This window comes from Mastigoproctus giganteus, chromosome 11 (genome assembly GCF_048544385.1).
Source record: "Mastigoproctus giganteus isolate SK-2022 chromosome 11, ASM4854438v1, whole genome shotgun sequence".
Classification (NCBI taxonomy): Eukaryota; Metazoa; Arthropoda; class Arachnida; order Uropygi; family Thelyphonidae; genus Mastigoproctus; species Mastigoproctus giganteus.
The window spans coordinates 34,147,764-34,166,167 of NC_143585.1; the positions used below are offsets into that span (position 1 = coordinate 34,147,764).

The 18,404-nt window shown below is 36.8% G+C and overlaps 1 protein-coding gene across 3 annotated transcripts in view; it reads right to left on the bottom strand.

Moving 5' to 3' along the window:
- Nmnat (nicotinamide mononucleotide adenylyltransferase) overlaps positions 1 to 18,404 on the bottom strand; it is a 117,807-nt gene that overhangs the window by 28,361 nt on the left and 71,042 nt on the right. For all 3 annotated transcript variants that reach the window (XM_090385560.1, XM_090385559.1, XM_090385558.1), the window contains exon 6: positions 5,164 to 5,222. In XM_090385560.1, coding sequence (XP_090241686.1) covers positions 5,164 to 5,222 — 59 coding nt within the window. The remainder of the gene's footprint in view (positions 1 to 5,163; positions 5,223 to 18,404) is intronic.

The following is an 18,404-nucleotide window of genomic DNA, read 5'->3' on the forward strand; positions in this document are numbered from 1 at the left end:
ATCAACAGTGCTTGACATCTCTTTAGTATTAAATGTGCCAGTTTCGATAATTCATTTGTAGCAATATGGTTCCCAGAAAATAAAGCAATAATAAAGATAAATAATAATAACCCACGGATTGCGCCAGGGAAAATTATTCAACCGAAACTACCAGCTGCAGAGTGGTAGAGATCGAAGCCATGGCAGAGGGAGAGGACTACAAATACTTGGAGATGATGCAGGCTCAGCAGTTACAGCACAAGGAAATTAAGGCCTGCCTGACCGAAAAATACCATCAGAGACTCAGAAGCCTGCTAAAAGCAAAGCTGAATGGAGGGAACACAGTCAAAGCCATAAACATCTATCCAGTCCCAGTGCTAACATACTCCTTTGGGGATCATAGACTGGACTAACACCGAGCTGGAGGATATCATGAGAAAGACAAGGACAACGATGACCAAGAGCCACCTGAAATTTGCAGTGGAGAGACTGACAATTGCCAGGGAAGGAGGAAGGGGCCTGACAGACCTCATTGAGCAACAAAGGACAGCAATAGTTAACCCGAAGGATTACTTCCGGAAACACACAGCAGCACTCCACCAGGCCATAAGGAAGATAGACAAGTGGTATACCCCACTCAACCTAAGCAAGGAGTCCCCCACAACCAGGAGGTACAAACGAAGCTAGAAAGATGGGCAGAGAAGACACTTCATAGCAGACACTACATCGATCTCCATCAAGATCACATAGACAAAACTGCTTCCAATGCATGGCTCATGAGCCGGATGCTCTTCCTCAAGACTGAAGAATTCCTGCTCGCCATCCAAGACCAGGTAATCAACACCAGGAACTATAGAAAATACATCACCAAGGAGCCTGGAGTGTTCGATGACACATATCAACGATGCCACCTGGCCTCAGAAATGATCCAACACATCACCGCGGGATGCAAGGTGATCACCCAGACTGAGTACACTCATACACACGACCAGGTAGCCAGGATAATACATCAGAAGCTAGCAAGGAAATACCAGTTGATCGAAGAAGGTGTACCACATACAAGTACAAAACCCAGGCAGTACTAGAGACCCTAACTCACAAGCTGTACTGGGACCGTGCCATAACAACAGATAGGACAATCCTGCACAACAGACCAGACATAACCTTTGTGGACAAGAAGGAAAAGGCTACCTATCTGATTGACATAATGGTACCTGACACTGGCAACCTGCAGAAAACCCATGGGGAAAAAAATCAGGAAGTACAAGAACCTAAGACAGGAGATCAAAGAGATGTGGCATATGCAACAAGTGACCATCCTGATCATCGTGTCAACCACAGGTATGGTGCCAAAGATCCTACATAACAGCCTAGCAGCAATAGGTCTCCCAGCGAACACCTACAAGGAACTCCAGAAAGTCGCAATCCTGAACACCTGTAGGACAGTCGGAGAGTTCCTCGACCAACAGTAACACCAGATATAACAACAACCACCCTGTGTACTTGGTAGCAATACATACCCATCACAAGGTGGAATCCCCAATCAGGGAGAAATAATATAAGATAGAAATAATAATAATAAAGCAGGAATAATGATATACAATTTTATACCACACATTTTCAAATACATTAATCTACAGGATTAATGTACAGGGTGATTCACTACCAGTGCGACAAACTTGCAGGAGGTGTAGGGGGCACAAAGACGAATCGGAATCACTTAGCATTGCAGGGTCCGAAATGCCTTCGTCATGCGGTAGAGGACGTTGAACGGGAGGTCACGTGAACAGCAATCCCGCTGGAAGTCAGCATTTGCAAACCGGTTCCCGAGGCAGTAGGATGGACGAGTATTCAAACATTGAACTGGCCGACATGCACCTCGCGTATGGAGCTGTGGACTGTAATGGGCGTGCTGCTCTGCGCTTGTACCAGGAACATTTCCCGCACAGGCGTGCTCCTCATCATATGATTTTCGCACGTGTGCACAGAAAGTTACGTGAGACTGGTTGTTTCACGAGAGGTACCATGAATCGAGAGCGAACGACGAGGACGCCAGACAATGAGGAGAATGTCCTACGTCTTACAGAAGGCAATCCGAGTACGAGTACTCGAGCGATAGGCCAACGATTGGGTATTTGTCAACAAACCAAATGAGTTTATACTATCTGCAATGCATCCAATCATTGGAGCCTGTGGATTATCCACTCTGGAGGACTTTTGCTACTTGGTTTCTTGAACAGAAACTGTTCGCAAATGCTGACTTCCAGTGGGATCGCTGTTCACGTGACCTCCCGTTCAACGTCCTCTACCGCATGACAAAGGCATTTCGGACCCTGCAATGCTATGTGATTCCGATTCGTCTTTGTGCCCCCCTACACCTCCTGCAAGTTTGTCACACTGGTAGTGTATCACCCTGTATAGTATTTTTTGCATTGACATGTGCTACTATTTGCCTTAAAAAATTCATGCTTTGTCTTTAAGGGCATCATTGGTTATTGGCATTTATTTTAATTTCATTATTTTCATACAGCTTTGGCTTTCATAGGTCCTTTGACAGTCACAATATGAAGTCTTCCAACTTAAAGCTTAATAATCCCAATCCAAATTTTGACAGGATGATGATGATGCTTTACAAAAACTTTTGAGACACTGCAGACTGAATATTTCATATCTAGCAGTCTTTTTTTATGTATGCACTACCCTGGCATACATTAATGACAAAAAATAACCTTTACACATTTCTTAACAGTTTACCATGAATACTGCATTATCTCATAGGATCATCCAGTGAAACGGCAGTAAAGGTTGTGGGTGAGTTTGGAAAGCATTAAATTCAATTTCTAGTATAACTTTTTACATAACTGACTTTCTTCACAGGTGATTCAGAGGGTAAAGTATGTTTATAACTTTCCTTCAAAAAATGAAAGGTGATACAGTACTATAATGTATAAGGTTATTTTCCTTGGTCATTAATTTTCATTTCTGTTAGTAATTCATCCAGAATCAGAACACCTTTTAAGTATTACTATAGCAAAGTCCATCTATATGGTGCTATTGCAGCAATTTGACACACAAAAGAGCCAATGTACCTTAAAAAAATGTTATTTTATGGAATACACTATAAATAAAAAGATGAAGCCATTTCCATGATTAAGCCTATTCACAATTATATATACCAGTGGATGTCATAATGGGTCTCCTTAAATTTAACAACTATTGCATATATTGAAATGTGTACGACACTAGCCATTTGACTCTTTCATATGTTTAATAAGTCAACAGGATTTCTGGATGCAAGAAGTTTGTGTTCAGTTCTGTCTGTTAATGCATGGTTTTCACATTAGGCTAGATTCAATTCAGTTATTAAACAGCTACAAAAAAACACACACAAAAAAAAAAAACATGGATATTCATAGGTTTTGCCACTATATAATATTTAATTATAAATTATATTTCCAGAGTTTTATTCAGTTTCAAAAGTAGAATAAATCCAATTAAATAATCTGATTTATGGATTCTAAGTTGATGTATAGCGATTATATCTAATAATTTTCCAACTTTCTCTAAAACAATCTCTTAAAAATATCTTCAAATAGGCCTCTGGGGTTGGGAATATTCATATTCATAATAACTGCATAATCCTACACCAACCGTTATTAAATAAAATAAACAAATAGCATTGTGTTATATTAAAATAACACAACACAATACTGCCCATGCTCCAGTAGAAACATGTGCTATGAACCACGAGCCTGCTGATATTTAAGGATGTGCTGTACGATAAACCTCACTGTTGAAAAAGGAGGTGGATGCCTCTGAAAGCTATGGTGTTTCAGCGCTTTTATTATCCTGTGTTTTATCTACATTGTTTATTGTAATTTATTCATTGCAGTTTAAAATTTCATATTTTATTGTACAGACAGTTACCTTTTTATCAGTTTTATCCAGTGTAATTATATCATTCTATTTATTTGTATCATTATTATTTTAATATAACACAACACTATTTATTTATTTTATTTAATAACGATTTGTATAGGATTGTGCAGTTATTATGAATCTTAAAAATATATATCTAAAATACATTATAGCAGAGTAAGGCTGCATTCATATGCAGTTCACACTGACCAGGCTAGCCAAGTGGGTAAAGGAACTAAAGGTTGCCTTTACCCACTTGGCTAGCCTGGTCGAATCTTGCCTTGGGTTTAGATTACAGTAAAATGCAAAAACTTTGGGAGGGGCATTATGGCCACAGAAGCTGATGCGCCAACTAACAAAAAAAAAAAAAAAAAAAAAAAAAATGCAGTTCATGTTATTTCTGTGTGTGAGTTGGAATTTGGAGGTAAAATTTTTTTTTAAAACCATAGTCACACATTTCTGCAACACCAAACCATTTGTAAAATGCATAAATTTTCTGAGTTTCAATAGTCATCAGTTTCAATTTCATTATTCTCTAGCTGTCATTTCAAATATCTTCACACCAGAATATTTTGAAAGTGAGCATTTTCTATAGAGCAAAATTCTAAGAATTATGTTTATTCCAAAAAACATTTTTTTAAAATTTTTATATGAGAACATACTTTTTTATATATATAAATTTATATATAAATTTATTGTGAGCGAGCATTGGTTGAAGAGCATTCCTCTTATATTTAACATTACTGAAGTAGGAAGGATTGAACTTTATTGTTCTTGTCTTTAGCAATTTAAAATATATAAATAAATTCAACACTACAGATACAATAACATTGCTACTAAAAATAATTATTAAAATTTATTTTTTCTAACATAAGAATGGACAACAGGAGAATATCCGTCACAGAACTATCTTCTGGAGATTTATGCTGCAAGTAAATATGTATAGTTTTTGAAAGACAGCTAGAAATCAGCTCACTTAATCTGAAAAATAATTTCAGTCAACAATTCAGGTAATCTTTCTAATTTATTAGTCATCTGCTGTATGCAAATACAGCGTTAAAATAATTAAAATAATCAAATTAAAATAATTGAAAAAAAAAAATATATATATATATATATATATATATATATATATAATTTTTCATGTGATATTTCTCTACATAATAAAGAACTATTCAAAAGTTAATGAATAAAATCATTCTCCTGCATTTTGGGTAAAAGACCATAACTCATTCCAGAATATGCTTTCAAAAAGTAAAGACATACCTGATACGGGTGGAACTGACTTCATTTGTAATCCACTCTGTAACAATGTGAATATTATTCTGTAGAGAGAGAGAGAGAGAGAAGATTCCCATCAATTACTAGTTATTACTTTTCAAAATAATTTAATCTATAAAATTTAATCTATAAAACTAAAGTATTTGTAATTAAAAAGAAAGTCTTTATAGGAAAAATTATACAATTTTTATGCTATTACACAGTTGGATTTTAATGGCTAATGTATAAGCCAAAGTTTGTACATTAAGCATCATTATTATAGCATCTAATATTGTGAAATGAAATCCTTAACAAGTTGTCTTCCTTTCATACTTCATATAAGTAACACTTCCCCAAAATGTTATCTATCATACAAACTTCGGTTTGTCTTCCTGATGAACACTCTTTGCCATCTAACTAAAACAACTAATTAGTATCAATTAATATATAGGGTGGTAAGTTCCTATTTTCATTGTGATTTAAATATGGTAACAAAAAAGTATAACTACTTCCACTGATGTGAGCCATAATAATTGCCATTTTGAATGTGCCATTTGTTCCATGGGTTATCATTATTATTTCTAATCTCTCAAATTGTAAAATACAACCATGCATTATCTATGCAGTCATACAAAATTCTCTAATTAGGATAATTTCCTCTATTTTGCACTCCCTTTAATTTTACTACAAAAAAAAAAAAAAAAAAAAAAACACATTTATTTTAGAAATGATCCTTTTGGACATTTCAGAGTTCCCTTTCACATGTACAGAGTGGGACCCAAGTTTTCTTTTGGGATTTTAACATTAGCATAAACCTTACCACTAGAAAATAAAAACAGAAAAAAAAAAAAAAAAAGCATATATTACAATATATATCAATAAATTATATATAATAAAACATATTATGCAGAGTGTTTCAAAAGTGATGGTCAATAATTTAAAGGTGAACTGTACAGACTACAATATGCAAAAAAAAAAAAAAGAAAAAAGCCTAGTAAACATGGGTCCTTAAGTGAATAGTTTTCGAGATATTGCACATTTCTAGTTGGGATCCACCACTGACTTGTTTGTTTAGGTTAGGTTATGCTCATTCGCTCCCTTTCCCCTCTCTCAATGTGCTGAAACATAGCAGGCATACTATTACTTGTCAAAGAATAGTCAACGTGGAAAAAGGTTACAGCAACAAAGAGTATGTGGACATGCACTTCATGTATGGTAAAGCCAATGGCAGTGCACTCGAGGTTGCATGTTTGTACCAAGAAGCATTTCCCCGCCAAAGGCAGCCCAACAGGCGCACTCGTCAGGGTACATCAACGTGTTAGAGAACATGGGCACTTCTCACATGGAGTACGAGCAGGTAGGTCCAGAAGCATAACACCTGATGTTGAGGAAAGGGTGTTAGAAAGAATAGAACAAAATCCATGAATTTCGACAAGGAGGGTTGCTCTGCAAGAGTGTGTACTGAGTCACAGCAGAGTGTGGCAAATTTTACATCACCAATTATGTACCCCTACCACATCCAGGGTGTACACGGTCTCAGCAATACAGACTACCTTCCCACAGGGAACTTCTGCCAGTGGATGCAACAACGGTGTGTCCTGAACTCCCAATTTTTAAACATTTTATTCACTGATGAAGCTGGGTTTACTTGTAATGGTATTTTTAATTTTCATAACTGTCACGTTTGGTCTGACCAATTTTTTTTTTTTTTTTTTGTTGGTTATTGGTGCATTGGCTTCTGTGGCTATAATGCACCTCCCAAGGTTTTTGCAGTACTCTGATCCAAGCCTGAGGCAGGATTCGAACCCGCGACCTTTGGGTTGCCAGGCTGGCACTTTACCCACCCGGCTAGCCCGGTCGGTCCAACGAAAATCCTAATGCAATTGATGAGTCACGACATCAGCAACATTTCTCGTTGTATGTCTGGGCAGGACTAATAGGAGACCGTCTAATTGGACCACACTTTCTCCCAAACAGGCTAACAGGAGAGCTGTACCTTCAATTCCTGCAGACCGTTCTTCCAGACTTCCTTGATGATGATAATGTTTCACTTCAGCAAAGCAGAACATGTGGTTTATGCATGATGGTGCACTGGCACATTTTGCTCGAGTTGTGACTTGGTATTTAACTAGAAGGTATGGTCAATGGTGAATAGGTAGAGGTGGGCCTGTAATGTGGCCTCCCAAATCACCAGACTTAAATCCTATGGATTTTTGTATCTGGGGTCATGTAAAAAGTTTGGTGTACACTTCTGACTTTAACACAGTCGAGGAATTCAGTGTCGGATTAAAAGAGCCTTTCAGCAAATCAGAAATGACCCAGAAATGCCTGAGAGGATTCGCAACTCAATGTAGAGAAGACTAAAAAGCTGCGTACGGATGCAAGGACAGCATTTTGAACACCTTTTGTAACATCCTGTAACATGTAACATCTGTAAAATCCTGGGGTGTTGAAACCAAAACTTAAAAATGTATTATCTTATGTTTAATAAAACTATCCTTAGCAAAGGATTCACAGTTTTTTGCTAAACTAGTGCTCCCACAGTCAGTGGCGGATCTTAACAGAAAATGTGCATTATCTCGAAAACGGTTCATTGTTTTATCGTTGTTATTTGGTTTTTAGGAGCATTAGCAACTAAGGCCATATTGCTCCGGGGATATGCGGTGGTCATTCCCTGACCTTTCTGCATCTTCCATATTTGGTGGCTCACGGGCTCGAACCCCAGTCTAATCAAGAAGCATGTGCTATGCACTGCTGTTCCTGCCCACCTGGCTACGGAGGAGCCCGAAAACGGTTCATTTGCGGCCTGATGTTCACTGACACTTTTTTCTTATTTTAGTTTGTACTTTTCACCTTTAAATTATTGACTATCATTTTGAAACACCCTGTATATAATAATAATAATAATAATAATAATAATAATAATAATAATAATATAGTAATACAATATACACTGAGTGATCACTGAATTATGACCACCCCTATGAAAAATGAATGCGACCCGTTGACCACATGAGGTACGAGAGTGCGCAGTTAGTCTACCTACATAGCATAGATAAGGTGTCAGTGGTTCAGTAGGTAGTAATGGATAAAAGGAAGGATTTATCGAACTTTGATAAAGGACAGATTGGGGGAGCTTGACGAGCTGGTACCTGGATTTCCCAAAAGGCTGAACTGGCGGGGTGTTCGAGAGCCATTGTTGTTAAAGTGTACCACGACTGGCTCAAAATGGTCAAACAATGACCCGACGGCAAAACTGCAAAGGTCAGTGAAAGGTTGATGTTGGAGGTGAATGCCAGGTCTGATACTCGTACAGGTGAACAGGCACAGCACTGTTGAAGAGTTAACTACCCAATACAACATGGGCCAACCCGGAACAATATCTGGTGGGACCATGCATCGCACGCTCGTATGTATGGGCTATACCAGCATTCTCCCCTAACTAATCGGCGTAAAAGACTTGCATGGTGCAAAGAGCATGCAAGTTGGACGTTAGAAGACTGGAAGAAGGTGTGCTAGTCGGATGAGTCACGTTATTTACTCCACACCGTGAATGGTTGTGTACGGATCGTCAATGACACGAGGCTCTTTATCCACCATGCATGGTATCATAAATGCAGGCCGGTGGAGGTGGTTTGTGTGGGGCATGTTTCACTGGCAGGAACTTGGACCCTGGTGCATGTGGAACAACATATCACTGGTCTCCGCTATCATCAACTGCTTGCTGACTGTGTACACCCCGCTATGTTACACTTTTTCCCCGAATGGCGATGGTGTCTTTCAAGATGACAACGATTAGCCATCAGGCACTTGATGTGCAGGAATGGTTTGTGGAACACAGTTCTGACTTCCAGCATATTGATTAGCCTCAAACTCTCCTGATATCAATCCCATAGAGCACGTGTGGGATACTATGGAAAGGCATATCAGGCATCTGAATATACCAATCACTCCATACCTGCATTGCTAGCCGCACTGCACACAGCTTAGTTGGCCATACCTCCCGAACGCTTCCGACATCTTGTTGAATTAATGCCACATTGGATAACCGCTGTACTGAGGGCAAAAGGAGGACATACAGAGTATTAGGTAGGTGGTCATAATTCAGTGATCATTCAGTGTATAATAATATATTACAATAACAGGTTTTTAACGTATAATAACTGGTATCTATATTTTTCATGATTTAAACATTTTTTGTGAACAGGTGCAAACTAATATATAAACAACCATTTCGATTTTTTTGACATTCATAACATAATGCTTTTCCTTGTGATGAAATTTTCAAACACATTTGATGACTACGCACCAAACTGATTCAAGTTTTGGTAGTTTTTCAAAACAGAAGAGATAATTCTTTTAGAGTCCAGTTTATTTTCTTCAATAGAGTCCAGTTTATTGAAGAGAAATAATGATATATCTCCAGCATTTTCTCCTTGAACTTTATTAGTTCACAATACATATCTATAAGAAATATTCTTTATTGAATATGAGATTATCCATAGCACTGAGAGCAAAGAATAACAAACTCTGCATTATTAATTTTACTGCAACTTTTAATTATCAAGTAGAAATAAGCCTGTGATGTATCCTTTATAAATCTGAACTATTACTAGATTTCTTTTTTTATCCTTGGAAAGCTAAAACATACAAACTTAACTCTTGCTCAATAATAACTTTTCAATATTACTAATACTCACAGGCAACCCCCATAAAACACATTACTTCTACAACACAATTTGAAAATTGTGGCAATCCTTGCACAATACAGTACTTCTACAACAAGGTTTCATTCTAACACGGTATTTTTGAATTTTTGTGCTGGGAAAACTCTGCTATTATGTTAGATGTAATTTTCAACGTTTCCATTCCTTTTTTGTTAATCCCTGCTATTGACTCGCTAGTTGTTATCGCCTTCGTGATATTTTTCTAAAGCACATTTCTGGAGGTCACTACCATAAAACAATAAAAACAATTAGCACTTTCCAGTTTATTGGGCTTTGCTGTTAGTGTAATCAATTATAAACTGATAATAAACTCAATCTTCTTGCATTTTCTAGTACCGATAGCTGGAATTCTGTGGGTTTTCACGTTATTGCGGTGAAATGTGTTTCCCCCTTCCATGAAATATTCAATCATATAAAAAACAAATTTTCGGAAACTCTTTACTCCGTATCGTGTTTGTTGCAACTTGTGCATGCCATGTTTTTTGTTATTAATTGCTTATCATGTTTACTCTTTTAAATTTTACAACCAAAAAAAGTCAGTGAACAGAAATATCAATTAGTATGTACATATTACAGTACGTATTAATTAAGCTATGTATGTAAGTGTAAATTTATTTTGCTAACTGGAAAATATTCTTCCGATTTTCACGTATCATTTAAAGTGGGGGTCCACTGTATTTTGTTGGGAGATCTCTGGGTTAGGTTCTGTGCTATTGAACTTGTGCTTGTTTGAGACCATAAAAAATAATTGTGACTTCGAAGAGTGCAGTTTGTGACTTTTAAAGAGAGCAGAAGGTACATGAAATCTAGATGCTGCAGAAGAGATTGTGCTTAGCAGCAATGAAGAGGAAGAAAATTAAATGAATGTACATTATCTCACATATAAGTATCACAGTTTGTAAGGTAAGACATTTGTTCAGTATTTAAGTTACTACTACTATAAAAATAAAGTTAAAATATTAAGTTATTACCTATAAAAATTAAGTTTGCAATAGTTATAAAAAAAAATGGTGAATTTTTGTTAGCTTTTGGAACATAACCCTCCTTTTTGTACTGGTTCTTAGCCCCCATATAACACGGTTTTACATTGCACAAGATTTTGTAGGAACCAAACTACCATGTTATACGAGGGTTACCTGTATTTGAAAATTCTTCTTTATTTCTATTAGTGTTCCTAGTGGTAACATGAGTCACACAGTTATACTTGCAAAGTATGAACTGTCAGGTATCAGTATTGTTAATAGCATTTCTAAAACATAACATAACAGAAAAATGGTGATTATTATATTTATATATTTAAATAATAAATTTTGCAATGAGAAAATGTATTAAATAAAACTTTTAATATAAATACATATGATGCTTAAATAAGAATTACAATTTTAACATATAAGCACAAACAAAACTGAGGAATATATTAAAAAAAAAAATAAATATATATATATATATATATGTTTCACACTTTGATGTTATACATGAATGCATAAAATACTGATATACATTAATATGTATAACATCATAGCTCGAAGACATTAGGACAGATGGACTAAGAAAATAACAGAATGGTACCCAAGTGGAGCTAAAAGAAAACCTGGAAGACAACAGAGATGGACAGATGAAATTCACAAGTTTGTGGGTAGTAAATAGATGACCATTGCACAAAACAGAAGGAACTGGAAAGTTGTCAGAGAGACCTTCACTGTGCAGTAGATTGAAAATGGTTGATGATGATGATATTAATGTATAAATTGTCTTCTCTAGTATGTGTTTCCAACAAGTACATGCTGTCATCTCTAGTATGTGTTTCCAACTAATAGTAGACAATTTAATAGATTGCAGCAAAAAAATAGTTTTGAAAATCAAAGGAGAAGATTGCACTTGGACTTAAAACAGTTGAAGTTCCCTGGAACTGTCTCTGAAAGTTTCCTGGATCTGATTCCAGAGAATTTAGAGAGGATCTTTTGCCTACTTTTCGTGTTTCCTGTTCCAAAATAACTTCTGCTCTTTGAAAAAAGCAGGAATGCTTCCCAAAAAACAGATGAAAACAACATTTTTTCAAAAAAAGATTTTTTTTTTTTAAAGTCCACACTGCACCAGAATTTAAATTTCAGTGGAAAAATAAAGCTATAGGATTATTTACCAGTATGCTTTTGAACATTAGCATACCTAATATTTTTCTGTCTGTGGATTTTTGTCTGCAAGACAAACTAATCGAATTCTTCAAGAAAAACAACCTTGCAGACTTTGTTTCCAAAGCACCACCAGAAACAGACCTCAACTCAGTGGCTGAACATTAGTTATTAATGTCAAATAATGGAAGAAAGTAAGCTTATATTTTCATGTATGTGAATACAAGGTAGAAAAAAGCAAATCAGAATGGACCCTTGTGCACTTGGTGTGGGAAAGTCTTAGAAAACCCAGCTCACATTGCAGATGAATTGGACAGGTACTTTGCATCTGTCTTTACTGACGAAAGACCATTTATGATGAGAAGAGGCTGTGCGAGTGAGGCTGCGCAATATGAAATTAGTGATGTCATAATTAGAGTTTATTAGAAAAACTTTTGAGCATAAAGGCAAGTAAGACTGCTGCTGGAGTTGATGGCATATACCCTGTAGTTTTGAGGGAGAGTGAAAGAAAGTGTACTGAACCATTGAGGTTAATTATTTGAATGTCTTTCAACTCGGGAGATTCCTTTGAATTGAAGAAGTGCCAATGTATTGCCAATACATAAAAGCAGTTCTAAGAATGAAGTTGGTAACTATAGACCGGTTAGTCTAAATCAGTGGTAGGAAAAATCTTAGAGGCAGTGATTAAGAATGCAATTCAGGAACATTTAGATAGATATGGCATTCTGAAGGACATACAACATGGCTTTGTTAATGGTAAATCATGTTTAACTAATTTAGTAGACTATTTTGACACAGTTACTCATGCGCTGGATTTAGGGAATAATTTTGACATAGTTTATTTGGATTTTAGCAAAGCATTTGACTCGGTCCCTCATTATAGGTTGCTTTATGTATAAGCTTGAACAGGTTGGGATTGCTGGTAAGATTCGAAAATGGACTGCTGGGTGGCTGCAGGGCAGAAGGCAGAGGGGTGTGATTAATCGATATTCTTCAGATTGGTGTAATGTCAAGGGTGGGATCCCTAAAGGATTGGTTCTTGGACCACTGTTGTTTCTCATTTTCATTAATGACATCTATGAAGGGATAGAAGGCATGATGTCAAAATTTGCAGATGACATAAAGATTGGCACAGAGTCACTAATGATCAGTGCTAAGCTGCATTCCTTCAGGATGATTTGACAAGACTTCAAAGATGGTCAGAGAAGTGGCAGCTAGATTTTAATGCTGCTAAATGCAAGGTCTTACACTTAGTAGGGCTTAATTAAAAACAGGCAGCCAGGAAAGCTCATGGCTCATGGTTTGATGATTTATCAAACGTTATCCTGTAGAGATAGTATATATTGCATAAGGAAATTGTAAGACCACAACTGGAATACCGTGTTCAAGTATGGAGACCTCATTTGAAAAAAGACATTCAGCTTCTTGAAAGGGTCCAAAGGTGGGCAACTTGATGGTGAGATCAGCAGAAGGACGACCATATGAGGAAAGACTGATTATGTGAGCTACAGAGCTTGGCAACTAGGCACCTCAGAGGTGACCTGATTGAGGTTTATGAGGCTCTGAGAAGGATTAGTAAAATGAATGAAGGTGGAATTCTCCCTGTTCTAAACAATTCCAGAACTAGGGGTCATAAATTCAAATTACAGGGCTTGAGGTTTAGATTAGATTGTAGAAAGTTTTCTTTTAGCCAGAAAGTTGTTGACTGGAACAAGTTGCCCCTCGCAGGTAGTTTAAGGTTAACTTTGAATAAATTCAGAGGTCTACTGGAAACTTACCTGTGTGAGGAGGGAAGCTTATAATTTGTGTTTTCTTATCTAATTGATCAGTTTTTTTTGCCAGTGCAGCAAAAGCCTGCAGCTTCCTTGCACTATATGGCGAATACTATTACTATTTCACCTATCCATTTCCTCCATAGTTTGTCTAATCCTTCCTTGAATTTATTTAAGCTATCAACTTCCACAACAACAGATGGAAGTTTGTTCCAAAAATCAACCACCCACTGGCTAAAGGCAAACATCCACACATCTATCCTGCAACCGACCTTCCTCGATTTGAATTTGTGCCCCTTGAGTGTAGTCTGAGTAAGAGGAAGAATCCCAATAGCATTGAACTTGCTCAATCCATTCAAAGCCTTAAACACCTCAATCAGATCAACTTGCAGGTACCTAGTCTCGAGACATTGCAATTTGAAGAACTGAAGCCTTTCTTGGTAAAAGCATCTCTTTGTATCCCTTCACCAATTTGGCTGCCCTTCTCTGCAGCTGTTCCAGCAGCTCTACATTCTTCCTATACTGAGGCTTTCAGACCAGCAGATAGTACTCAAGATGCAGCCTAACCATTGCATGATAAAGGGATAATCACCTCCTTATTCCAGCTAGCAAAGTTTCTGTATATCATTGACAAAACTCCATGAGCTGCCCTGGCAGCATGTCTGCACTGCCCAGAAAATATCATGTCTGCACAATTACCCCAGATCTTTTTCATTATCCACTACCCTGAGTGTAGTATCACACAGTTGATGTTACTCCGGGGTTACTGCTACCCATCTGCAGTACCTTGCATTTGTTAATGTTACTTCAACTGCCATTTCTCAGCCCATCGACCCAATTTTCCTAGATTTTTTTGCAGTAGCTCACCCTGATGACTGTTGTTAACCACACTGCCAACCTTTTTACCATCTGCAAAATAACCTAGAGTTAGCTTGCTTGGCCTGTTGAGGATTGCTTACAACAGGAGTATTTGTGATGCAAGAATTCTTTTCATTAACTTGTTCCCCTCTTCCCCAAATGTCCTACGGAATACAAACTGATTTTGGACATGAACCAGGGCCACTCACTCATGATTGCTAGTTGCATTTTTCAATTTTGTAGTATTGAAAAGTGCTTATACGGCTTTTGTCACTACTTCTAACTCCTTTAAATAGACTTTTCAGAGGTTGCCATTGCTCTACCAGTCTAGCTAGACATTTACCCAAAGACAACAATGTGTACAAACATGCTTCCAAACCTTTTTCACTTTGGTGGAATGCATTAATTTAAACCATCCCAGTCTCTCTTTCCTCTTTGCCCTTCTTTCTACAAACAGTTGTGGGGAAAAGTTGTGCAGTAAATAACATTATAATATAATGTTATTTACTGCAATTCATAGAAGATTACTACCTTTCCTTATATATCTTTTACTTAGATTTTTCTTAGGTGCTCTCACACCTACCAAAGCCCCATCTTTTGCCACCTGACCGCTATACACTGTGGGATCCAGAAAAGTGGACCCTCCATTTCGCCCCCGGCACATTTTGTCCCCTGCAGATAATGAGTAGGTTACAAAAATATATATAATACACCTAATTTTTTAATAATTCTAACTTATTTTGTTTTAAAAGAATAAATGCACATTATTATTGTTTAAAACTCAAAGTTGTATGCAGTGCCTCTAAGGTAATCAATCACATTACGATTTTGAAAATCTTGGACTATTCTTTTGATTCTAGCAGAAATTGCAGCATACTTGTTTCTTTGATTGCCTGAATTACCAGCAATTAGTTGTGTAATTTCGAAATTGTGCAGCCCTTGTTTCTTTAAAGGATCAATGAATCGGTAAATATTTGGGAATAAAGTAGTACAAGTTTCCTGAAATCGCCCATGCAACCCGAAATCACCTGTGCGTTATTCAATCACCATAGCTTCAATGGGGAAGTCATCAGCTTTAACTAAATCTTCAAATGCTTGAATAACGTTAGCAGGAGGAATAAATGCTAATGCCGGAATCATTCGGATCCAACAAGCAAATTCATGGTCTTGTTCGTATCGGGCTTTTAAACCTTCATTCTGTACAATTATATAAAAAAAACATGATTCATTCTTCTTGTCTTATTTCCTAATTAACTCCTAACACTTATACATTCCCTATACCTATTTCCTTTACTCCTGGATACAATACTGTTTCATATAGTAATAATCAAAATGCTACATTCATCATTCAACTCTTTGTTCTCAATACACTGCTACAATATACTTGTAGACCAATCTTCAGTATCCTAATTTCCCTCCTTGCAGATAAACCAATTGTACACAAATCTTCATCAATTAAAACACTATATTCAGAGTTGCTTATAAAACTTAATTATCTATCATTTAAAGCATATTCAGAATCTTTCTTAATCTCTTTACTTCCCTTTCTAACACCTTATAGCTATTTGTACATCAATTTCATCTATTAAAACTCATGTTCAGCTTTACTCATATAACTTAATTATCTATCATTTAAAACATATTCTGAATCTTTCTTTATTCTAGTGCTACCCTCTTTCATTAATTGCCCTACTATTTTACTAACGTTCCTTCTTGTCAACTTAGAATATACCTATTATATTGCTCACCTATTTCTTTCTCTTCTTCTCCAGGGAGGTTTAGGCTTTCATCTTGGGCTTTATTTTCTGGTTTCCTTCATTTGCTTCCTCCCGACTCTGCTTCAGATAATTTTCCGGAACTCTTGGCTGTTTAGGTCTGGCATCCTTGATCTCCTGGACTTCCTGTTCTGAATACACAACTCCTCCTTTACTACAGATCACTCAGATGTATCTTTCTCCAAGAGGCTGTTACCTTTCCTGGTTTACTTAACCATCTTTCAAAACTTTTTTGCTTATCATACTTGAACTTCCCTCTATGTGCTACTCTTAACTATTTTTTCTCCTTTCCGTCTAGGGCCCTTTTTGCACTCCCCGACTTACTCTTTTCACTCTATCTCCACGATCACTTTTTTAGCCACTTCTGTCTTTTCTTCACATTGACAACCCACAACGTTTTCTCCGTCGTTTGAACCTTCTCCCATAGGACTCTCCACCAATCCCAAGAATTCTCCTAACTTTCCCTTTTGCCCCACGTGCAAACCAAGCCTTGTTCCCGTAATTTTCTTGTCTAGCTCTCAGGGCAGCACAAACCTTTCGTGTCTGCCATCATCTCCCAGGATAGCCATTTTTGTGTTTTCACATTTGCAAAATGTTGTCAACTTACCAAAAAACAAAGACAGTAAACTGATGAACTGATAGTAAACAAAGCGTCTGCCTTTGTTTACTGTCAGTTCATCCCTTTTCCCACACATTTATATTTATATGTTACTTTCTCTTCCATTTGAGTGCTATTCAATTTGCACATCTATAATTGCTTATTTCTAAATCCAGTATTCTTGCCATATATGCATCTCTTTAATGTCAAAAATTTTCCTTTCCATATCAAGGATTTACCATGTCAAAGAATAATTTATTCCCAACTCACAAAAGTTTTCCATAAACTAACTCTCCATATTTGTAAGATACACATCTTACATGGTAAATGTCCATCAATACCCATCCACTTTCAGAGGAAGCCATACAGTCTCCTTTTCAGCACACAAATTAATCAGATGGCAAAAACAGGCCTATTGCCATCAAATGCTTAATCTCCTCTTTTAATACTCTTGTTACTCCAGTTTTTAGATCTACTACAACACAAGCATTGCAAACACTAAGTGCCAGACAGTTTTCTGAAGGAATCCCACAGACTCTCAGGTTCTATGGGATTCATCTATTCAACAAAGAGGTCAAGTCAAGGTCAAGTAAACCCGGGATGCATTAGGTATACAATCATGGAGGCCATTCTGCTTCTTCAAAAGATCTATGCCAAGAATTCAGTGCTAAGACTTGGTCATATGTCTAACTCAGAGACAAATATCATTATCTATGGTCTGTCTAATTTGCTAATATCTTTTTAAAATGTATGGCATCACTACAAACAAGCCAATTTACTATACATTTAAAAATTTCAGGCACTGCCAAAGAAGCTGTTTTGAAGCTTATTGGCTTCACATTAGCTAGCAGGTCACCCCTATTAGCAAAGTTCTCAGCATAGCTATTTTGAGGGAGCAGAATGTTCTCTGTGATCACAAGCTTAGTGCAATAATGTGCATCAAATTTTTTTCAATTTTGACTTCTGTGTTGAATTATCTCCCAACAATCCTATATTATTATTATACTGCATAGGAATGCACAATCCATTTCTAACCAGATTGTATAGAGTAATTATTACGCGTTTAAATGAAGATTTTCTTCTTACACAAACTACATTATTCACATAGTTCAGCTAACGTAGGTCACCCACCAGCTGATGAGAAGCCAATAAGCTTAGAAACAGCTGTCCTGGAAGTGTCTTAGATTTTTAAATGCATAGCAGATTCACCTGTTCACGCGATGCTATACAATTTAAAATATTAGCAACTTGGGCTGAACAATGGATAATGGCATTTGTCTCTAAGTTGGAGAAAACACCAAGCCTAGCTTAGCATCCTAGGTATAGACCTTTATAGGAAGCAGAATGTTTCTCACGATTGCATACCTAACACAGTAATGCATTCCACA